At 41.5% G+C, this 15,837-nt stretch overlaps 4 protein-coding genes across 4 annotated transcripts; 2 read left to right on the top strand and 2 right to left on the bottom strand.

Annotated features, from left to right (window-relative positions):
• Window positions 1-265: 265 nt before the first annotated feature.
• On the bottom strand, window positions 266-2,178 carry IL334_004161 (uncharacterized protein; the record flags this gene model as incomplete). The annotated part of the gene is made up of 4 exons (XM_062935884.1): window positions 266-385; window positions 442-1,491; window positions 1,557-1,888; window positions 2,007-2,178. The coding sequence occupies 4 exons, from the start codon at window positions 2,176-2,178 to the stop codon at window positions 266-268; spliced, it is 1,674 nt and encodes a 557-aa protein (XP_062791935.1).
• A 266-nt stretch (window positions 2,179-2,444) lies between these two features.
• IL334_004160 (uncharacterized protein) lies at window positions 2,445-4,683 on the top strand (the record flags this gene model as incomplete). The annotated part of the gene is made up of 12 exons (XM_062935883.1): window positions 2,445-2,630; window positions 2,697-2,709; window positions 2,789-2,802; window positions 2,862-3,001; window positions 3,092-3,175; window positions 3,250-3,335; window positions 3,454-3,563; window positions 3,630-3,755; window positions 3,846-4,168; window positions 4,315-4,387; window positions 4,455-4,520; window positions 4,576-4,683. The coding sequence occupies 12 exons, from the start codon at window positions 2,445-2,447 to the stop codon at window positions 4,681-4,683; spliced, it is 1,329 nt and encodes a 442-aa protein (XP_062791934.1).
• Window positions 4,684-5,462: 779 nt separating this feature from the next.
• IL334_004159 (uncharacterized protein) lies at window positions 5,463-9,182 on the top strand (the record flags this gene model as incomplete). The annotated part of the gene is made up of 7 exons (XM_062935882.1): window positions 5,463-5,687; window positions 5,751-5,773; window positions 5,836-5,882; window positions 5,943-6,018; window positions 6,084-6,138; window positions 6,204-8,944; window positions 9,020-9,182. The coding sequence occupies 7 exons, from the start codon at window positions 5,463-5,465 to the stop codon at window positions 9,180-9,182; spliced, it is 3,330 nt and encodes a 1,109-aa protein (XP_062791933.1).
• A 261-nt stretch (window positions 9,183-9,443) lies between these two features.
• IL334_004158 (uncharacterized protein) lies at window positions 9,444-12,256 on the bottom strand (the record flags this gene model as incomplete). The annotated part of the gene is made up of 12 exons (XM_062935881.1): window positions 9,444-9,716; window positions 9,828-10,232; window positions 10,293-10,308; window positions 10,375-10,431; window positions 10,528-10,918; window positions 10,999-11,093; window positions 11,170-11,267; window positions 11,334-11,406; window positions 11,467-11,532; window positions 11,616-11,674; window positions 11,751-11,836; window positions 12,010-12,256. The coding sequence occupies 12 exons, from the start codon at window positions 12,254-12,256 to the stop codon at window positions 9,444-9,446; spliced, it is 1,866 nt and encodes a 621-aa protein (XP_062791932.1).
• Between the last annotated feature and the right edge of the window lie 3,581 nt (window positions 12,257-15,837).

Genomic DNA, 15,837 nt, shown 5'->3' with positions numbered 1-15,837 from the left:
AATAGCTTATGATTATTATACCATGTCTTGACTTTGTATACTTGAACTGAAATAAACGAGAAACGGTCTCTGAACGTGATCATAGATGAAAATTGGAAGAATTCAAACTACGATTGCATAAAAACTTGTTTGTAGCTTGTAAGATGATGCTAATGACTACTGTATGTAATGTAAATAATATGTGCAGGGTATGGTGAACAACAATCTGAACTCAGCTTCTCCTACATTTCCTTGAACTGTTTCTATCTCTTCTGACCTTTCATTTCTACAAGCGACATAGGGATAGAAGCTCGTCCCATTTCCCGATAGCTGAGCGAAGCAATGATCTCTCATTGATACTGATTGTCATAGCCATATACTGGTACTTTTCCTCGGGCCCAAGGGACTGCTCATACATCATTAGCGATCTCGACATGTCTATTTCAACTTTAAGAGACTTACGTCTCTCGTATCGAATAGTTCTTCCTGACTTAGCTCTGACTTATGCATTCCTTCTAATCTGCTCTGCAGTAGCATTTTGACCTTTTTAGCGACGGTCATGCTTTCGTCTTCTAACCGAAGATCACAAGAAGAAGGATCGTTTTGACTGTTGATGTTATCCCATAATCTACTCAGTTCCTCTATGGACTTGACCAATTCGTCTATCAATTCATCCTTCTCTTCCGAAGCTTGGGATATTTTCTGATTTCCCACTTTGGAAGCCAGATTGATCCGTTGCGATAACCACATAAAAGCGAAGATGTTTATTGATATTCGAGCAGATTGATCCAAATTGAATAATCTTTTATCTCTTTCATTTTGAGGACATAGTAAACTTTCTTCTGAATACCAACACCAATTTCCCTGGGATCTTTCAACTAAAACTGACATAGCAGAATCGATGATCTCCCACAGCAGTTCTAGGCCTTGTTCGTTCTCGTTTACATGCGATGAGATTAAGTTTTCATCTGGATCTAATTCATCTACATTCCAAGTTAAACCTTCGCCGATGAATTCTTCAGAGATGAATCCCCATTCAGTCAATAACCTAGAATCACTCAATCCTTCACCATAACAATTGAATACCTCTTCATATCCTCCTTGATCACTTCCGTTTTGATTGTTTACATTTAGAGGGTTTTCAATCCTTAAATCGACAGTATCAATTTCATTTTCAATCCTATGATAATCTTTGATGCCTATATGTGATAATCTATATGGTATTCCGTTGGTGGGGTTGAGGATGTCATGAGAGCACGATTTCAGTGAACCGCACGAATGACAGACGAAATCGTCTGATGATAGAGATGTATGACTATTTGATGTTGATGAATGATTCAATATATCTGCGAACGGACATAATGCTATCAAATGATATAAATCAACCATAAAAGCTCTTGTCGAAACCAGCGAAAAGCAGTAATAAAACGCTTCTACAGGAGATGGATTTGGATGAGATTCAGTGGATGGAAGGTGTGATGAATAAGACTTGTAGAACTCGTTGAGATCAGACTATACCAAAATCATCTCATATATTAGCTTCAGTCTCACTAGGATGTAATGGACAGAATCCTCACCAATCCCAAGCCTTGTTCTTCTCTAATCTTCAATTCTTTCTCAACTTCAGTGTATTTCAACCAATCTCTAGCTAACTTGCCATCCTTTCCTGAAACATCATCTATATCCCAAAATATGGGTAATCCAATAGTCGTCCTTGGTAGTGATTGTAGATATCCATAAAAATCCGATTGAGTTCCTAATCGAAATTCGTGCAATAGACATAATGAAAGGTGTAAGATAGTATGTGAATTCATCGATCTTCCTTGGGTTTCGGTAGGGGATAAAGAAGGTAAAGCTGGTAATGAACTTGTTCGATGTGATAGAAGGGATGTCTTTGGTATTGCACATACTAAATCCGTTGACAAAGCATCAGCTTCGAGACCTTCGAAGGATATCTGTCGAATCTCCTTTGACCGTATACATGATGACACGTAAGAACTACATGGAGAGGAAACACGATGACCCACTCAATTCTCCTATCTCCATATCTCGCTCGGACATCATTCTCCATCCACCTCCGTCGCCCATTTCTGCAATGACAAGATCCTCATCTCGTGTAATTCCTTTTCGGTCTGTCCAAACCAGCAAGACCTCTCTGGATGGCGGTGGGGAATCAGGTAATAGTCCGTGAGCTGTCATCGTGTTGAGATTGCCATCCTTCAGTACCTTTTCATCTGCTACTAATTAAGGGATGTACAACATATGGACATCTGTTCTCTTCGAAATTTCCAAATTCCTTCGTGAGTGTTTTCACGATACCGGTATACCGGATAAACCACCCAGTGACAATTCATCCGGCATTCGTACGAGTAATGAGATAGCCGAAAACATCAGACTGAGAATATCGTTTTTCAGATTAGACTGCATATATACAACTTGACCCAATAACCTTGCTACAACCAGCAATGAACCTCATCACTTCAACGGGAAGAAACCTATCTAGAACTTGTCCAACCTCCCGCGTATCGCTTCAAAGATGTATACGGCAATCGTCGACTCTCCTTTCAAAAGTGGATGATAGACCACTAGCAGGTATAAAAGTCGTTGATCTGACTAGGGTACTAGCTGGTCCTCTAGCTACGATGATGCTGGTAGGTGCTCATATTCTACCTGATTGTATAGATTTATGCTAATCTTATTCTGTGGTATGTGTTCAGTCCGACCTTGGTGGTGAGCTATTTTTTCTGCTTGTCGAGCGATGGGTAACAGAGTATAAATTCTCAGCTGAATGATTCGAATTTCCAAACAGCCGATGTGATCAAGGTATGTTGGGAACACTGAACCTAGTCACATCATTCCCTCAAGTTGAATCGTTTCCTTAGATCGAAACACCTAAACATGGTGACGATACTCGCACATGGTTACCGCCCTCAGCGACGTTTCCTAAAGATGGATCATATCCCAGACCTGATTTACCCCCTGAATCAGCTTATTTCCTTCAGGCAAATCGGAATAAACGATCGTACGTGTGATTGAGCGTTCCCTTTCAAGTTATCTCCTGCTTGACGTGGGATCACACCTGAAGGTGGTGGCTTATATGTCTTCGATGCAGATTGACATTGAATTTGAAGTCTGATAAAGGAAAGGAAGTGATTCAGAAGTTAGTTCGAGATGCTGATGTCTTAGTGGAGAATTAGTAAGTACCCCCTTTCTACTCTGGCTCAACATGAAATCTAAGATCGAAACCTGAATTCAAAGTACGATATATAGTGTACCGGGAAAACTTGACCAATTCGGTTTATCATATGAACAAGTTAGAGAGATCAATCCTAAGTTGGTTTATTGCTCAATCACCGGTATGTCCCAGCCGATTTTCTACCTCTATTAACTCATAGACTCTGCTCCTTCTTGAGACTCTCGATCATTCGCTGTAGGCGATCAAAACTTTCAGCTGATCCGGAGAGGTGCACTTAGGATACGGATCGACAGGACCATATTCTAAATTTCCAGGATACGACGTGGTCATAGAAGCAGAAGCGGGTTTGATGCATATAACCGGAGAGAAGGGAGGAACACCAGTCAAGGTGAGTAATCTAAATATACGAAATTCTGAGCAGAGTCAAATCTGATCTTGCATGTTTGAAACTTAGGTCGGAGTAGCGGTGACTGATATATTGACGGGACATTATGCTCATTCAGGAGTATTGGCAGCGTTGATTAAGAGAGGAAAGACAGGGAAGGGTTCAAGAGTGGAAGTAAGCTTGTTCGAAAGTCAAGTAAGTGATTTGAAAAAAAGTCATCGTATGCCCCAAACGCGGTATCCAAACAACGTGAGAGACATTGTCTGACGAAACTCATGGAAATAGATCGCATCTCTAGTAAATATAGGAGCGAATTACCTGATTTCGGGAAAAGAAGCTACTCGATGGGGAACTTCTCATCCTTCTATAGTACCTTATCAAGTTTTCCCAACATCCAATTCGTTTATCATGGTTTCTGCAGGAAACGATACTCAATGGTCTATACTTTGTTCACCTACAGCATTAGATAAAAGGGAATGGATAAACGATGAGAGGTTTGCTAAGAATCAAAAAAGAGTGGAAAATAGAGATGAATTGATCAGGTTGATAGAAGATGCAATGAAGGAAAGAACAACAGAAGAATGGTGTAAAAGATTCAAAGGGAAAGGGTGAGCAATTTGTCTTTACTATGGTATGGTTGAAGAGTGGTGACTAAAGGAATGATGAATCAGTTTCCCCTTCGCGTGAGTGATCAGTATCACCGTCAGAACATTTGTCCCTACATCAGCAGCTGAGGTGTCAATGAATTTTACAGACCAATCAACAATATAGCTCAAACGTTCGCTCATCCTCAAGCTATTGCGAGACAGGTTGTAGAAGAAATCCAGGTATGTAGATCGCACCATTCCGAGTATATTTGGCGTGCTTAACTGACAGCGCACCAAAAATATACAGCATCCAAGAGCGGGTAAGATCAGATTGGCTGCTGCGGCTACCTCGTTTGACGGCGAGAAACCCACGGTAAGAGTAACATGCTACTTTTATGAACAACGACAGCTGAGGTCGAAACGAATAGCTATATCGACCGCCGCCGTATCTCGGTCAACATACACATGAAATCCTTGAAGAATTGGGATACAATGAAGGCGATATTATCAAGATGGAACAAGGAGGAGTCGTCTAGACCTTATGCGCATTGCCAAGTAAGCGCTTCAGGCAAGCTTATCAAGGTCTCCAGTCCATACGCTGTTACAGATGGCCGTCGTTCTTCCTGCACTTTTTCGGTGGAACATTTCAGGTATATGCTGTCAGCTATGTGTTGATGTAGGGGAAGCGAGCATCCGATATACCGGTGTCTTGAAATGCAATTGATATGTATATATAGCTGTGCAATCCCATTCCGCTGTATGAGACGCTGCCGTTGCCGAGACGAACACCGAATCGTTTGATTAATCGTTTAATGTGATAGTACGGGGATCCCGAGTGTACCTATACGGGGATTATCCCCGGATCCGGGCATAACCAGCGATGACCGAGCTATCTCAACTTTTTATAGTCACTGAACTTTCTTTACAATGCAGCATCGAGCCAGAAGTACGAGAGTGGATGATTGGTAAACATCAGATCTATAATAGATCTTCATTTCAACTTCAGTATACATACATACCTTGCATACTCCATAGACCATACACTATAGAAGAATCATACACCATCAGAGTCATATACACCTAGTTCAAGTTGGTGCCAAAGCGTCATAACATAGGATTGCTTACAAGTTGACAATCACCGACGGTCAAACGTAATTTCACAGAATTATCCATTTACCAAGCATTACTTCAATTTCTAACTCTCCTTTACCTTATTTCCACATCTTACATTCCAACAATCCCGACCACATCTCAGATTTATCATATCCCTCTTGTCAATAGAAAATTATAATAGGCGACTGGGCCTTCAAAAAAGATGTCATACGCTACACCCGCTGGTTCGGGTTCAGCAGGCTCAAGTCGCAGAGCTAGCGGTGAAGAGTTTCGACAAACAAAAACACAGATCAATAACAATGTTGCCAAGACTCCAGAATCGACAACAGATGCTAATGCTAATAGAAAGTCATCGACGGGCTCTACTCCCCGTACCCAGAAACAGCTCGATCTGGCCGAGGCAGAAGCAAAGAAAAGAAAGATACAGGTAAGTTGAATGTGATCAAAATATACTCGATCATACGCTGATTATGAATGATGATCATCGTAGAGAGCATGCGATGCTTGTAGAAGGTAATTTCCACAACGGACGTTTCAGAACTCACGAGATCTGGCTAATAAACATCTTGTAACAGGAAGAAGATAAAGTGTGATGGACCCATGAACAGTCTTAGCACAAGCAGTGAGTTTTCAGGCCAATCCCTTCTATCTCGCTGAGGAAAACTGATATCTTCGATTGCAGAGTGCGCTCACTGCCAAGAGTATGGTCTGGAATGTACTTATGTGGAAGCTGCTAAGCGTAGAGGACCACCTAAAGGGTGAGAAACTCTCATCGTATTCGCAGTTCCACATGAACCTGATTGCTAATATCCGGATACCACAGGTACCTAGAAACGCTGGAGCAACGTTGTGGCAGATTGGAGAGGATTCTAAATCAGGTAAGCGAGTCCTTATTGTTTATCACCCTCTCGAAATCAGTCAATTGACCTTCTTCCCGATCTAGCTCCATCCATCCGTTGATATCAACGAGTATATTGGACCTGCACTCGATAGAGAAGAGTTTGACCTTTCTAGCTACCAAGAAAGTCTGCGAACACTTCACATACCGCCTTATCCGTCACTAAAACCCTTACCAATAGCCAGCTCTTCTCAAACTTCTTCTGGGAAATCTTCCTTATCCCCTCCTGCTCTCGGTGCAGGCTCCCCTTCCGTCCAAGTATTGGGATCATCGCCGTGGAAAGCATATGAGAGAGACCCCGCAAGACCGCCCGATGACGATGAAGCCGCAGATCGTGCTGAATTGCATCAGGAAATCGTAAAAGGGATGAGTAAGCTCAACGTTAGAGATACGGTATGGAGATATCATGGTAAAGCTTCCGGTGCACACTTGATGAGAACCTTTCACGAACTCAAGAATGAACATCAAGGTATGGGCGATCATAAGGATTTCGTGGAAGAGGTGAACAAGCATAAAAGACCCAAGTATTGGCAACTGCCAGAATGGGAATTGGTCATCGCGAACGAAGGTATACGGTCATTAGATCTTTCATTATGGCCTGACGACGAATTCGCCATTCAGCTCATTGATGCTTATTTCGATCATCTTAATATTCATCTTCCCTTACTAAACCGAAAATTATTCAGAAGGCAGTATGATTCTGGCATGTGGAAAACCAATACTTGGTTCGCTAAAGTCTGTCTCATGATTTTTGCCAATGGATCAAGATTTGTAGACGACGATAGAGTTTATTGGCCGGTCGATTTGGCGCTAACTGAAGAAGGGAAAGAACGATTGCGATCTGATAAAGATGGAACCTTACGATATTCTGCTGGTTGGAAATACCTTCACGCTCTACTTCGTATGGGAAGAAGCATTATGCAAGGCCCAAACTTATACGAATTTCAAACTCAGATTCTTTTGTGCAGCTTCCTCAATGGAAGTGCCGTCCCACATTTGATGTGGATTTTGTCGGGAGTCGGTTTACGTTCAGCTCAAGAGATTGGTATCCACGTACGATCAACATTGCTTCACGTTGAACCCATCGAACGAGCTTTGTACAACCGTGCCTTCTGGTGCTTGTATCACATTGACCGAATCAATTGTGCTGGTATCGGTCGATCTGTTGCTCTGCAGGATACCGACTTCGATGCCGACTATCCTGTCGATGTGGATGACGAGTTTTGGGACACGGGTGATCCAGATAAGGATTTTATACAACCTAAAGATGCTGGATTGTCGACCATTGCGGCGTTCATTCAAAATCTCAAACTGGATCATATCATAGGTGCTACTCTACGTACAATCTACGCCATCAACAAACTACCTGAACATCATGCTGATGTTTCCGCGCAATACGCTGTTGTTGCGGAACTCGATTCAGCACTAAACGCATGGGCAGATGGAGTACCAGGTGAATTGAGATGGGATCCATCAAGAATAGATTCCGAACGGTTTCAACAATCTGCTCTGTTATACGTGCATTATTACTACTGTCAAATTCTTATACATCGACCTTTTATCCCTACGCCAAAGAACCGAGACCTGGGTGGACCAGCTGTTCTACCTTCTCTGGCAATCTGCGCCAACGCAGCTCGATCAATCTGTAATATCGTTGATGTTTCTCTACGACGCGGCAGATTGGAGGGTGCTTTGCCCGGTAGATCCTTGCCCATAGGCTTCTTACTTCCTTGCTGGGTTGCAGGGATTGTTCTCCTCATCAACATTTATTCGGGTAAACAATCACCCGCAGAAAGAGAAAGATCTATAGCGGATATCAAAAGATGCATTGCAGCTGCTAGGGAAATGGAAATGGTGTGGAGACAAGCTGGTAAAATGACAGATATGATGACTGAATTAGCTGCAGAAACAGATATGCCAATTGCGGAAACTACATCTCATGGAGAGAAGAGGAGTCATGCAGCAGAGAATGACAATGACAATGACGCCAATCCGATAATCAGCAATCCGTCTACAATTGCTACTACTCAAGATTGTTATGCAACTCAGCACGATCCAGCACAAGCGCAACAGCAACAGCAACCTCAGCAGCAACAGCAGACCAAAAGTGTACAAGTGAAACTTGGACCGTTCGGACCAATGTTTGACGAAGAGAGATTGGTAAATGCTACTACTGCAACGGTACATCAACAAGGCGATATGCAAGATCCATTCGGAAGTGGAACTGGATTCTCGTCAGGAAATAGCAGAACGGATAGAATACCAACACCTCCTGCTATGTATGGTGCTTATCGACAAGGAAAACCATATAATTCAAATTCAAACCCAAACGAAAGTCCCGATATCTATCCTTCGCCTGCTCGAACAGCCCCTTCTAATTCCATCACGCAAGGTATCGATATCTTCTCGAATTTGACTAATCTCTCAACGAACCCCATTGTATCAAATATCAGTAATCAGCAGATCTATAATAATACAACCAATATTAGTAACATTGATTATAATAATAATAACAACAATAACTACTTATCAATCAACCAGAACCAGAACCAGAACCAGAACCAGAACCAGAACCAAACCCTAACCCAAACCCAGAACCAAATACCTACATATCTGGAAGGTAATATGTCTATACCTAATCAATATGTCTCTGTAGTCCCAAACGATAATCTCAACAACAACGGATCTTTCGAAAATCAACTGTTTGATTTCAGTTCGTCCGTTTTCGAAGTGGGTGGTCAGATCGAAGAAAGCGAAATATGGACTCAATTATTCTCTGATTACACGTAAGTGTTTGTTTGTTGATAGTGAACCGGGATCCTGCGAGGTTGCTGACTAATCGCTTTTCGTCAACTCGACAGGGGCCAAAACCTAGGTGGTGGTGGTGATTGGACATGGAATGGTAGTGGTGTTACTCCACAAACGCAATTCAATCAATTTCCACAAAGTCCGTTGAATCAGCAGCAACAAACCCAGCAACAACAACAACAGCAGCCGCAGCAGCAACCACCACAAGGATGGTAGAATCTATCGGATATTCAGCTTGTGTGGTTAATACCAGTCTGCATAAGGGTTTGCGATTTTGTACATCAAGGCATAGCATGCATTTCTATAATATGAATTATGACAAAATCGTTCATTGATGACATTTTGCGAAATTTGAATGTTATTATGAATAGATGACAAAAGATATAACTAGATGGCTACAAACGAAATACAAGTTACTTTGGATTTTGTCCAATTCCTTGATCGATATACAGTATTCAAGACTTGCCTCGAAAAAGACTAAATGGGTAATTCCCTTCTACCTCCTTCGACAGAGGTCGTTGATTCTTCATCATCTTCTCGATCTTGTAAGAGACTCATCGAAACTTCATCAGTCGACGTCGAATAAGCGACATCTACCTCGTCTTTGTCGACCAAAAATGAGACTACCAGATTGACCAAAGACATTAAAATCATGAAGATCCACCATGCTCTTCCACCTAGCAAGTTCGTGTCCATCGAGTAAGCGAATAAAGCTGATATCAATGAAGGACCGATGACTCTTGCCATACACTGTGAATTAGATCAGCTCCACCTTTCCTTCGTTCCGTTCACTGATGGGCATTGTACACAAAAAACTCGAGTAGTAGACTGTGGGACGAAAATTAGGAGAATAATACTCACACCAACAGCAGTGGCTATACCATTTATAGCACCTAAAGCAGCCTTGTCAGGAGCAGAAGTATTAATCAGAACCATCAATAAACTACCAGTCATATTGACTATAGTTACAAAAGATAGGTATAAATTGACCGAAATTGAAATTATCCATCCTCTGGTTTCACCAAACTGTAATTTGTCGTTACTACCAAACTGAGTCGAAGGGTTTGGAGAGGGTAATGGATCTTCAGTAGCTAATAAAATCGTTCTTAATGTCGGTAATAATAACCAAACGAATATCCATCCTATCGTGAGTACCTTATATCCTAAAGAAATCCCTAACCAACGTCTAATTCGATTTAATAAGATTATTTGACATAATATTGTCCACAATCCGTTGATTGCGAAAGCAGTTCCTATTGCTGATGCCTAGAAGAAAGAGGGAAATTAACGAGCCGCACCGCAATCACGCTCTGAGAGAATACTCACCGACATGGATAAACCACTATAAAGCAGGATATTATCAGCTATTTCATCTTGGATTGTATGAAGCACGTTTTTCCAAACTCACTTATTTCGATCAAAGAAAAACAAAAGTGACGCAGCTCCCCAAGCCCCTTGAACGAATCTAAACCAATTCAAAACAAGTGTTCATGTCAATACGTTTATCTGTCCACGGAATCTCGACGGGACCATCTATGTGTGATGTGATGTGAAGACTTACGCATTCAAGAATCCAGTAGCAGCCATTACTCTAACTTTTCTAATTTCCATCAATCTCCAAAATCCCCATTCGGGACCTTGTTTACCTTGTCCGGATCCAATTGAGTGATGATATTCTGGTTCAGGACCATCTTCACCTCTTGGTAATTTCGATAATATATCCCTTGATGAATCATCGTTATTTCCATCCACTAAAGTTTCGGCTTCGGATACTAATGAACTACTTGAAAAATGTCGTTTATGCCCTTTGAAGGATTTGAAGGAGAGGAGAGGGAATGATAATGGTCTTCTTGATGAATTATTGGAATGGGATATAGAAGGTAATGATTCTTGATAAAATACTAGACAAAATATGATGCCAATCAAAGTTCCACCGGCTGTTACTAGACATGCTGTGTATGCAATTTTGATGTTAATCAGCTTATAGTCCACACCCCAAGAAACATGCTCAGTACATGTTGGTGACACGTACGTAAAAGGTAAGGATGTATTCTGAATATCTCAAAGGAACCAAACCAGCTCGGAAATCTTTCGTATGGATGCGATAGTCCGCCCCCCAATGCGTTTCTACAGCCAATCGCAAAATGTCAGCTTATCTGGGATTATTACTCTTGCTGCAAGAGACCGAAGCAATCTAGCTCACCCAATAATAGCACCTACAGTCCACGTTAAACCATACATTGCAAAGGCTTCTGTTGAGTTGGTCGAATCTGTTACATCACCAATAGCCGCTCTAACCACCTGATTCCATCGCGCAGCAATATAAGCCATCTAAATCTCCACCTCTCTTTGGGATGCAATACTTACCGCTACATTCCCATTCAGTGCCCCACTTAGACATCGAAAGAAAATCATCATCCAGAAAGACGTTGCTAGACCACTTGATGAATTCGTCCAGTCAGCTGATGTTCAGGGCTGCCAGGTGATTTGTACGACTCACAATAAAGACCCCGATATCACCACTCCGATCAAACCGAACAATATCACTGGTTTCCTTCCCACTTTACTATGTCATGAACATCTCAAATCAATCAGTGAGTTATTCTAGCGCTCAACGGCGATACGTGAAGTATGGAATGTTGTACTCACTCCGACATTTTAGCCCAGTGATACACTGTGAAGAACTGTACAAACGCGAAGACTGATTCCTGCATTGATATCAATTAGCCATCAATCAAATGAAGGGAGTTGCGCCAGCTGTTCAAACGCTCGATTATAACCTACAACTAAACCGGAATAGAACCCTACACGATCAGGATTATCTGTCACTCCCAGCTCTTCCACCATTTGGTTTACGAATGGGAAGATGACTATTATTCCATGATCGTAGATGCGTCAGTGATACCATCATTGGATTGACGATAAATGGTAATGATCATACCTGTATATGCAACTGATCATACACCCAGGTATCAGTAACTAAATCATTTAATTCATCGTTCACAGTAAAGTTGGAGATGTATAGGTCAAGAGAACAACTTACTAGGTTCAGCCAATCTGACACCCATCAGAACAGCTATTTGGGAGAACGGTAATGGAGTTTGACTTTTCAGTCTCGAACTTGAAGGTGAAGTTGGACTAGTACTAGTAGTAATCATCATCTTGTTACGTGAATTTTGATTTTGATTTTGATGTTGATCTTGACGTTGATTGTAAATTGCAATAGGGATAGGTATTGTTGATCTTTTTTGAGGATCCGTATTTCCCCTTCTATGTAAAGGTTTATTCATTCGACAACTATTACGTCTCTGTTCAACAAATGGAGATGAACAAAAAAGAATTTATCGACTGTAATAATATGATGATGTGATTTCCTCCTAACGATTCTATGACAGATTCTATCATCATGTGGAGTGCTTTCCATGATTACGAGTATGATCTTTACTCACGAATGTCTAGATCGATAACGCAATTTTACGAATACAACCTTCAAGCTTAAAAAGAGAAAATCACTTTTTCTTTACCTGATTCTTCTGTTATACTAATCTTCCCCACTTTGTTAAATGAGGGAAAGCTTTCCAGTTTGTATATAGCCACCAGAACTCAACGTCAAGAGCAATCGCGTATTATTGTATGCGGCTAGAACAGCAATCACATCTCATGCCATCATATGAACACAATTTTTACATGATCATATACGCGCCTCCACTCAAATCTTCTTTTCGATAAATGATCAAATATCTTTCATCAAGAAAAATGTATGTTGATTTTCGTTATCAAATGCCTCACCTCTCCCTCCTTTCCCCACAGGGTACTCCGGTTCTAAACAATAAATGTAGGGGTTCTGGAATTTGACAAAGTTCATCACCCGTCCCATTGTGCGTTCGGGTCAAAGGGAAAACAACAGAGAAATTGGATCGTTCTTCAAAGAACAGAAGTACAGTACCCTGATGTCCCAAAAATGAACAGAAATGGGATGATTCGGATACGACCGACTCTGATCAATCCCCTCATTCACATGCGACAAGACAGTGAGTGATAATATACTCACGAGTACAGCGTCATCGGATTAGACCGATCGGCGATCGGCTTACCGATATTCCGGAGTACAAGAACGCACCTGCTATGACATAGAGATGGGAGATGGGAGATGGGAGATGAATTGAACCTTCTTGTACGGCGAATATGGCATGTCGCTCTCAAACGTGAATGTTCCGTATTCCATTCGCTCTTACAGCAGAGCTAAGGCGTCATTCTGAATAATGGGAATGTTCTACTCGTCTCCTACTTTGGCCTTAAGACGATGGTGAATGACTCGATAAATTGGCAGTCACAATTCATTGTCAGTATGAATACGGTACCTATTGGCAAATCTCCAAACATCTTGGCAAAGCTAACCCTCCACACCTGGTCAGCTACTTGTGAGCAAACTGCCAATTTCCCCACTAAGCTCATGGATAGGCTCACAGTGAATCATATGCCTCTCAACTTGATGGAAGTGTTAATAGCTAACCGTACAGGGTATTCATGCGCTACATACAAAACGACGTCCTTGATACGAACTCGTTGACGTCTGCATTATTCGAAGATGGACAAGCAATCGAATATGATATGACAACCTTCATTCGTGGAAGACTGTGTCAATGAAATTGCTAGTGGTACGAGCTGAGTTTTTGATAAATACAAATTTCAGATGGATTTTTCGTCGTTACCACTAAGACAAATGAGTCATTAACGATTAATCTCTTTCCATCGCAGCAATACTATACTAGCTGGTGAATCCGGGAGATCAACAATTGACGGTCACTATATCATTCAGTGTATGCAGCATTGCAGCGCAAGAGAGACGCTGGCGAGCATGACTGGTCCAAACGATGTGGTCGGTATGCGTGCATCAGTGAAGAGGTCGAGAGAAGAACTGCATAGCTAGGTAATCCACTTGGCGTACGCAGCGCAGTAAGATTGTAGTTTCGGAAATGACTACGATAACAAGCCATTTCATAGTAGGAAAGATAAACCGAGATGTTGGTGACAACCTCGTGCCTGTGGTCCTGTAGGATTTTTCCTTATCTACAAAGTCGAGTCTGTGAGAATTTACGCCTCCAAGGTCTGGCAAGCCACAAGTAACGCTATTATTACGCTGAACTGATACTGTACTTTCTGATGAGTTGAATTCAAGAATAGAGTCGGATGAAGGGTTAAAAACAGATACATTGTACCTTTTTCTCACCTCTTTTTAAAGGCTGAAAGCCACTTTACAATCTTAGACATCAGCCACCACGTGAGGAGCATAAAAGTTACACAAACATGTGAGTGTTTCGAGGCGGAATGCTTATTTTATTTACACATGAGTTATTGTAGGTTTTCCGTAGAATTAGACTTCTTGAACTCACCCAACACTTTTTTGCGATCTTGCATTTCTTCGTCGGGAACACCATTTTTGATTCGCTGTCATTAAGCTTTCCACTTCCCGCACCATCAAGCTAGCTGTGAGCCAACATGTTGGTATATGCTGGGCAATGCTGTTGATGAAAACTTTCCCTGCATACCGGGAAGTCTACAAAAATGCCAATTTCTCGTTATATGACTCGGATATATTTTCTCAAGGTGATGATCTGTTATTATAAGTAACGGTGTTTCCAAAATCTCCTTGCGATCAGAAAAAACTGTAGCAACAAGTAGCAAAGGGAAAATCCCGTTCAAAATAGTTTTTTTGGAATGAGAGCGATACTGGTTATAGGAAGCATAGCATACCTGTTACATTCATTCGATCACAAGGTCGTTTCCGATACGAGACATCGTGAATACCTGTAAAACTAACTAAGATCACACAGAAAAAAACAGGTTCGAAGAAAACGTAAAAACGTAGAAACGTAAAAACGTAATTGTGTACAGATGCCGATAGGAATGTTAGGAATAAATCCTCCGATAAGCCGGAATAGGTGATATCAGTGGCTTTCTTTTCTTCTCCCACCATTACTCTATCTTTTGGTCGTTAGGAATATATGGGAACAAACCATTCACGTGAGAAGAGCGGGAACGGCATGGCAGGGGCTTATTGCCTAAAGTTAGAAAAAGTTAGAAAACGTTGGAAAATTGAGAATGTTTATTTTAGATTCAAGACATCATTCTGTTTCGGTATAACTTGATTTATATACGATTCTCATACTCTTCCTTGCAGAATGAAGGTCAGTATCCAGAAGCCTGAGAGACTCTCCTCTGTGCCAAGCGAGCACCTCTAGCTCGATATCAAAGCGTTACTGTAGTTCCTAGAAAGATGCACGGAATAGTACGCACCGTTCGTTATACATAGTAAGTTAAGGGAATCCAAGAAATCTTTCCGTAAACCCACTCGCCGAAACCACCACTTCTCTCCCGATCTTCCGGTCGCAGTTCTGCGCAGATTTAGGGATCTTGTAAAATCCCCTTGTCTCACCAGATACCGAATAAAAACTAAAAGAAGAGTTGGGAAAGAATCAAAATCCCCTGAACTTAAACTTGAACGTGGACCTGAACCCGGATCATGACAACTTTCAGTGCAAGAACTTTATCCGAGATATGTGGGATCTCAGGTAAAACGCCCAAAAAAACGAGATAGTTGTAGCTGTGACATATGGGATCCATCGACTTCCGTGCTAATTTTATATATACGTGGTCAAAGAGGTCAAGAAATGTATGATGGCGAAATTGAACCATTCCACCATCAGTACGAAAAGATTTGAATCTCTCAAGTTGATCTTGTTCTCCATTCACAAAGATCAGAATCTCACTCGATAATACTCAAAAGATAAAAAGGTGAAACACGACTATTTGGTTCTCGTTTCCCCGTGTGAAGAACAAGCAGAGACAATCATCGTTTCACAGAAATATT

This window comes from Kwoniella shivajii, chromosome 5 (assembly GCF_035658355.1).
Source record: "Kwoniella shivajii chromosome 5, complete sequence".
Taxonomy (NCBI): domain Eukaryota; kingdom Fungi; phylum Basidiomycota; class Tremellomycetes; order Tremellales; family Cryptococcaceae; genus Kwoniella; species Kwoniella shivajii.
Note: the sequence above shows the minus strand (reverse complement) of the source record. Positions and strands in the feature narration are given on the sequence as shown.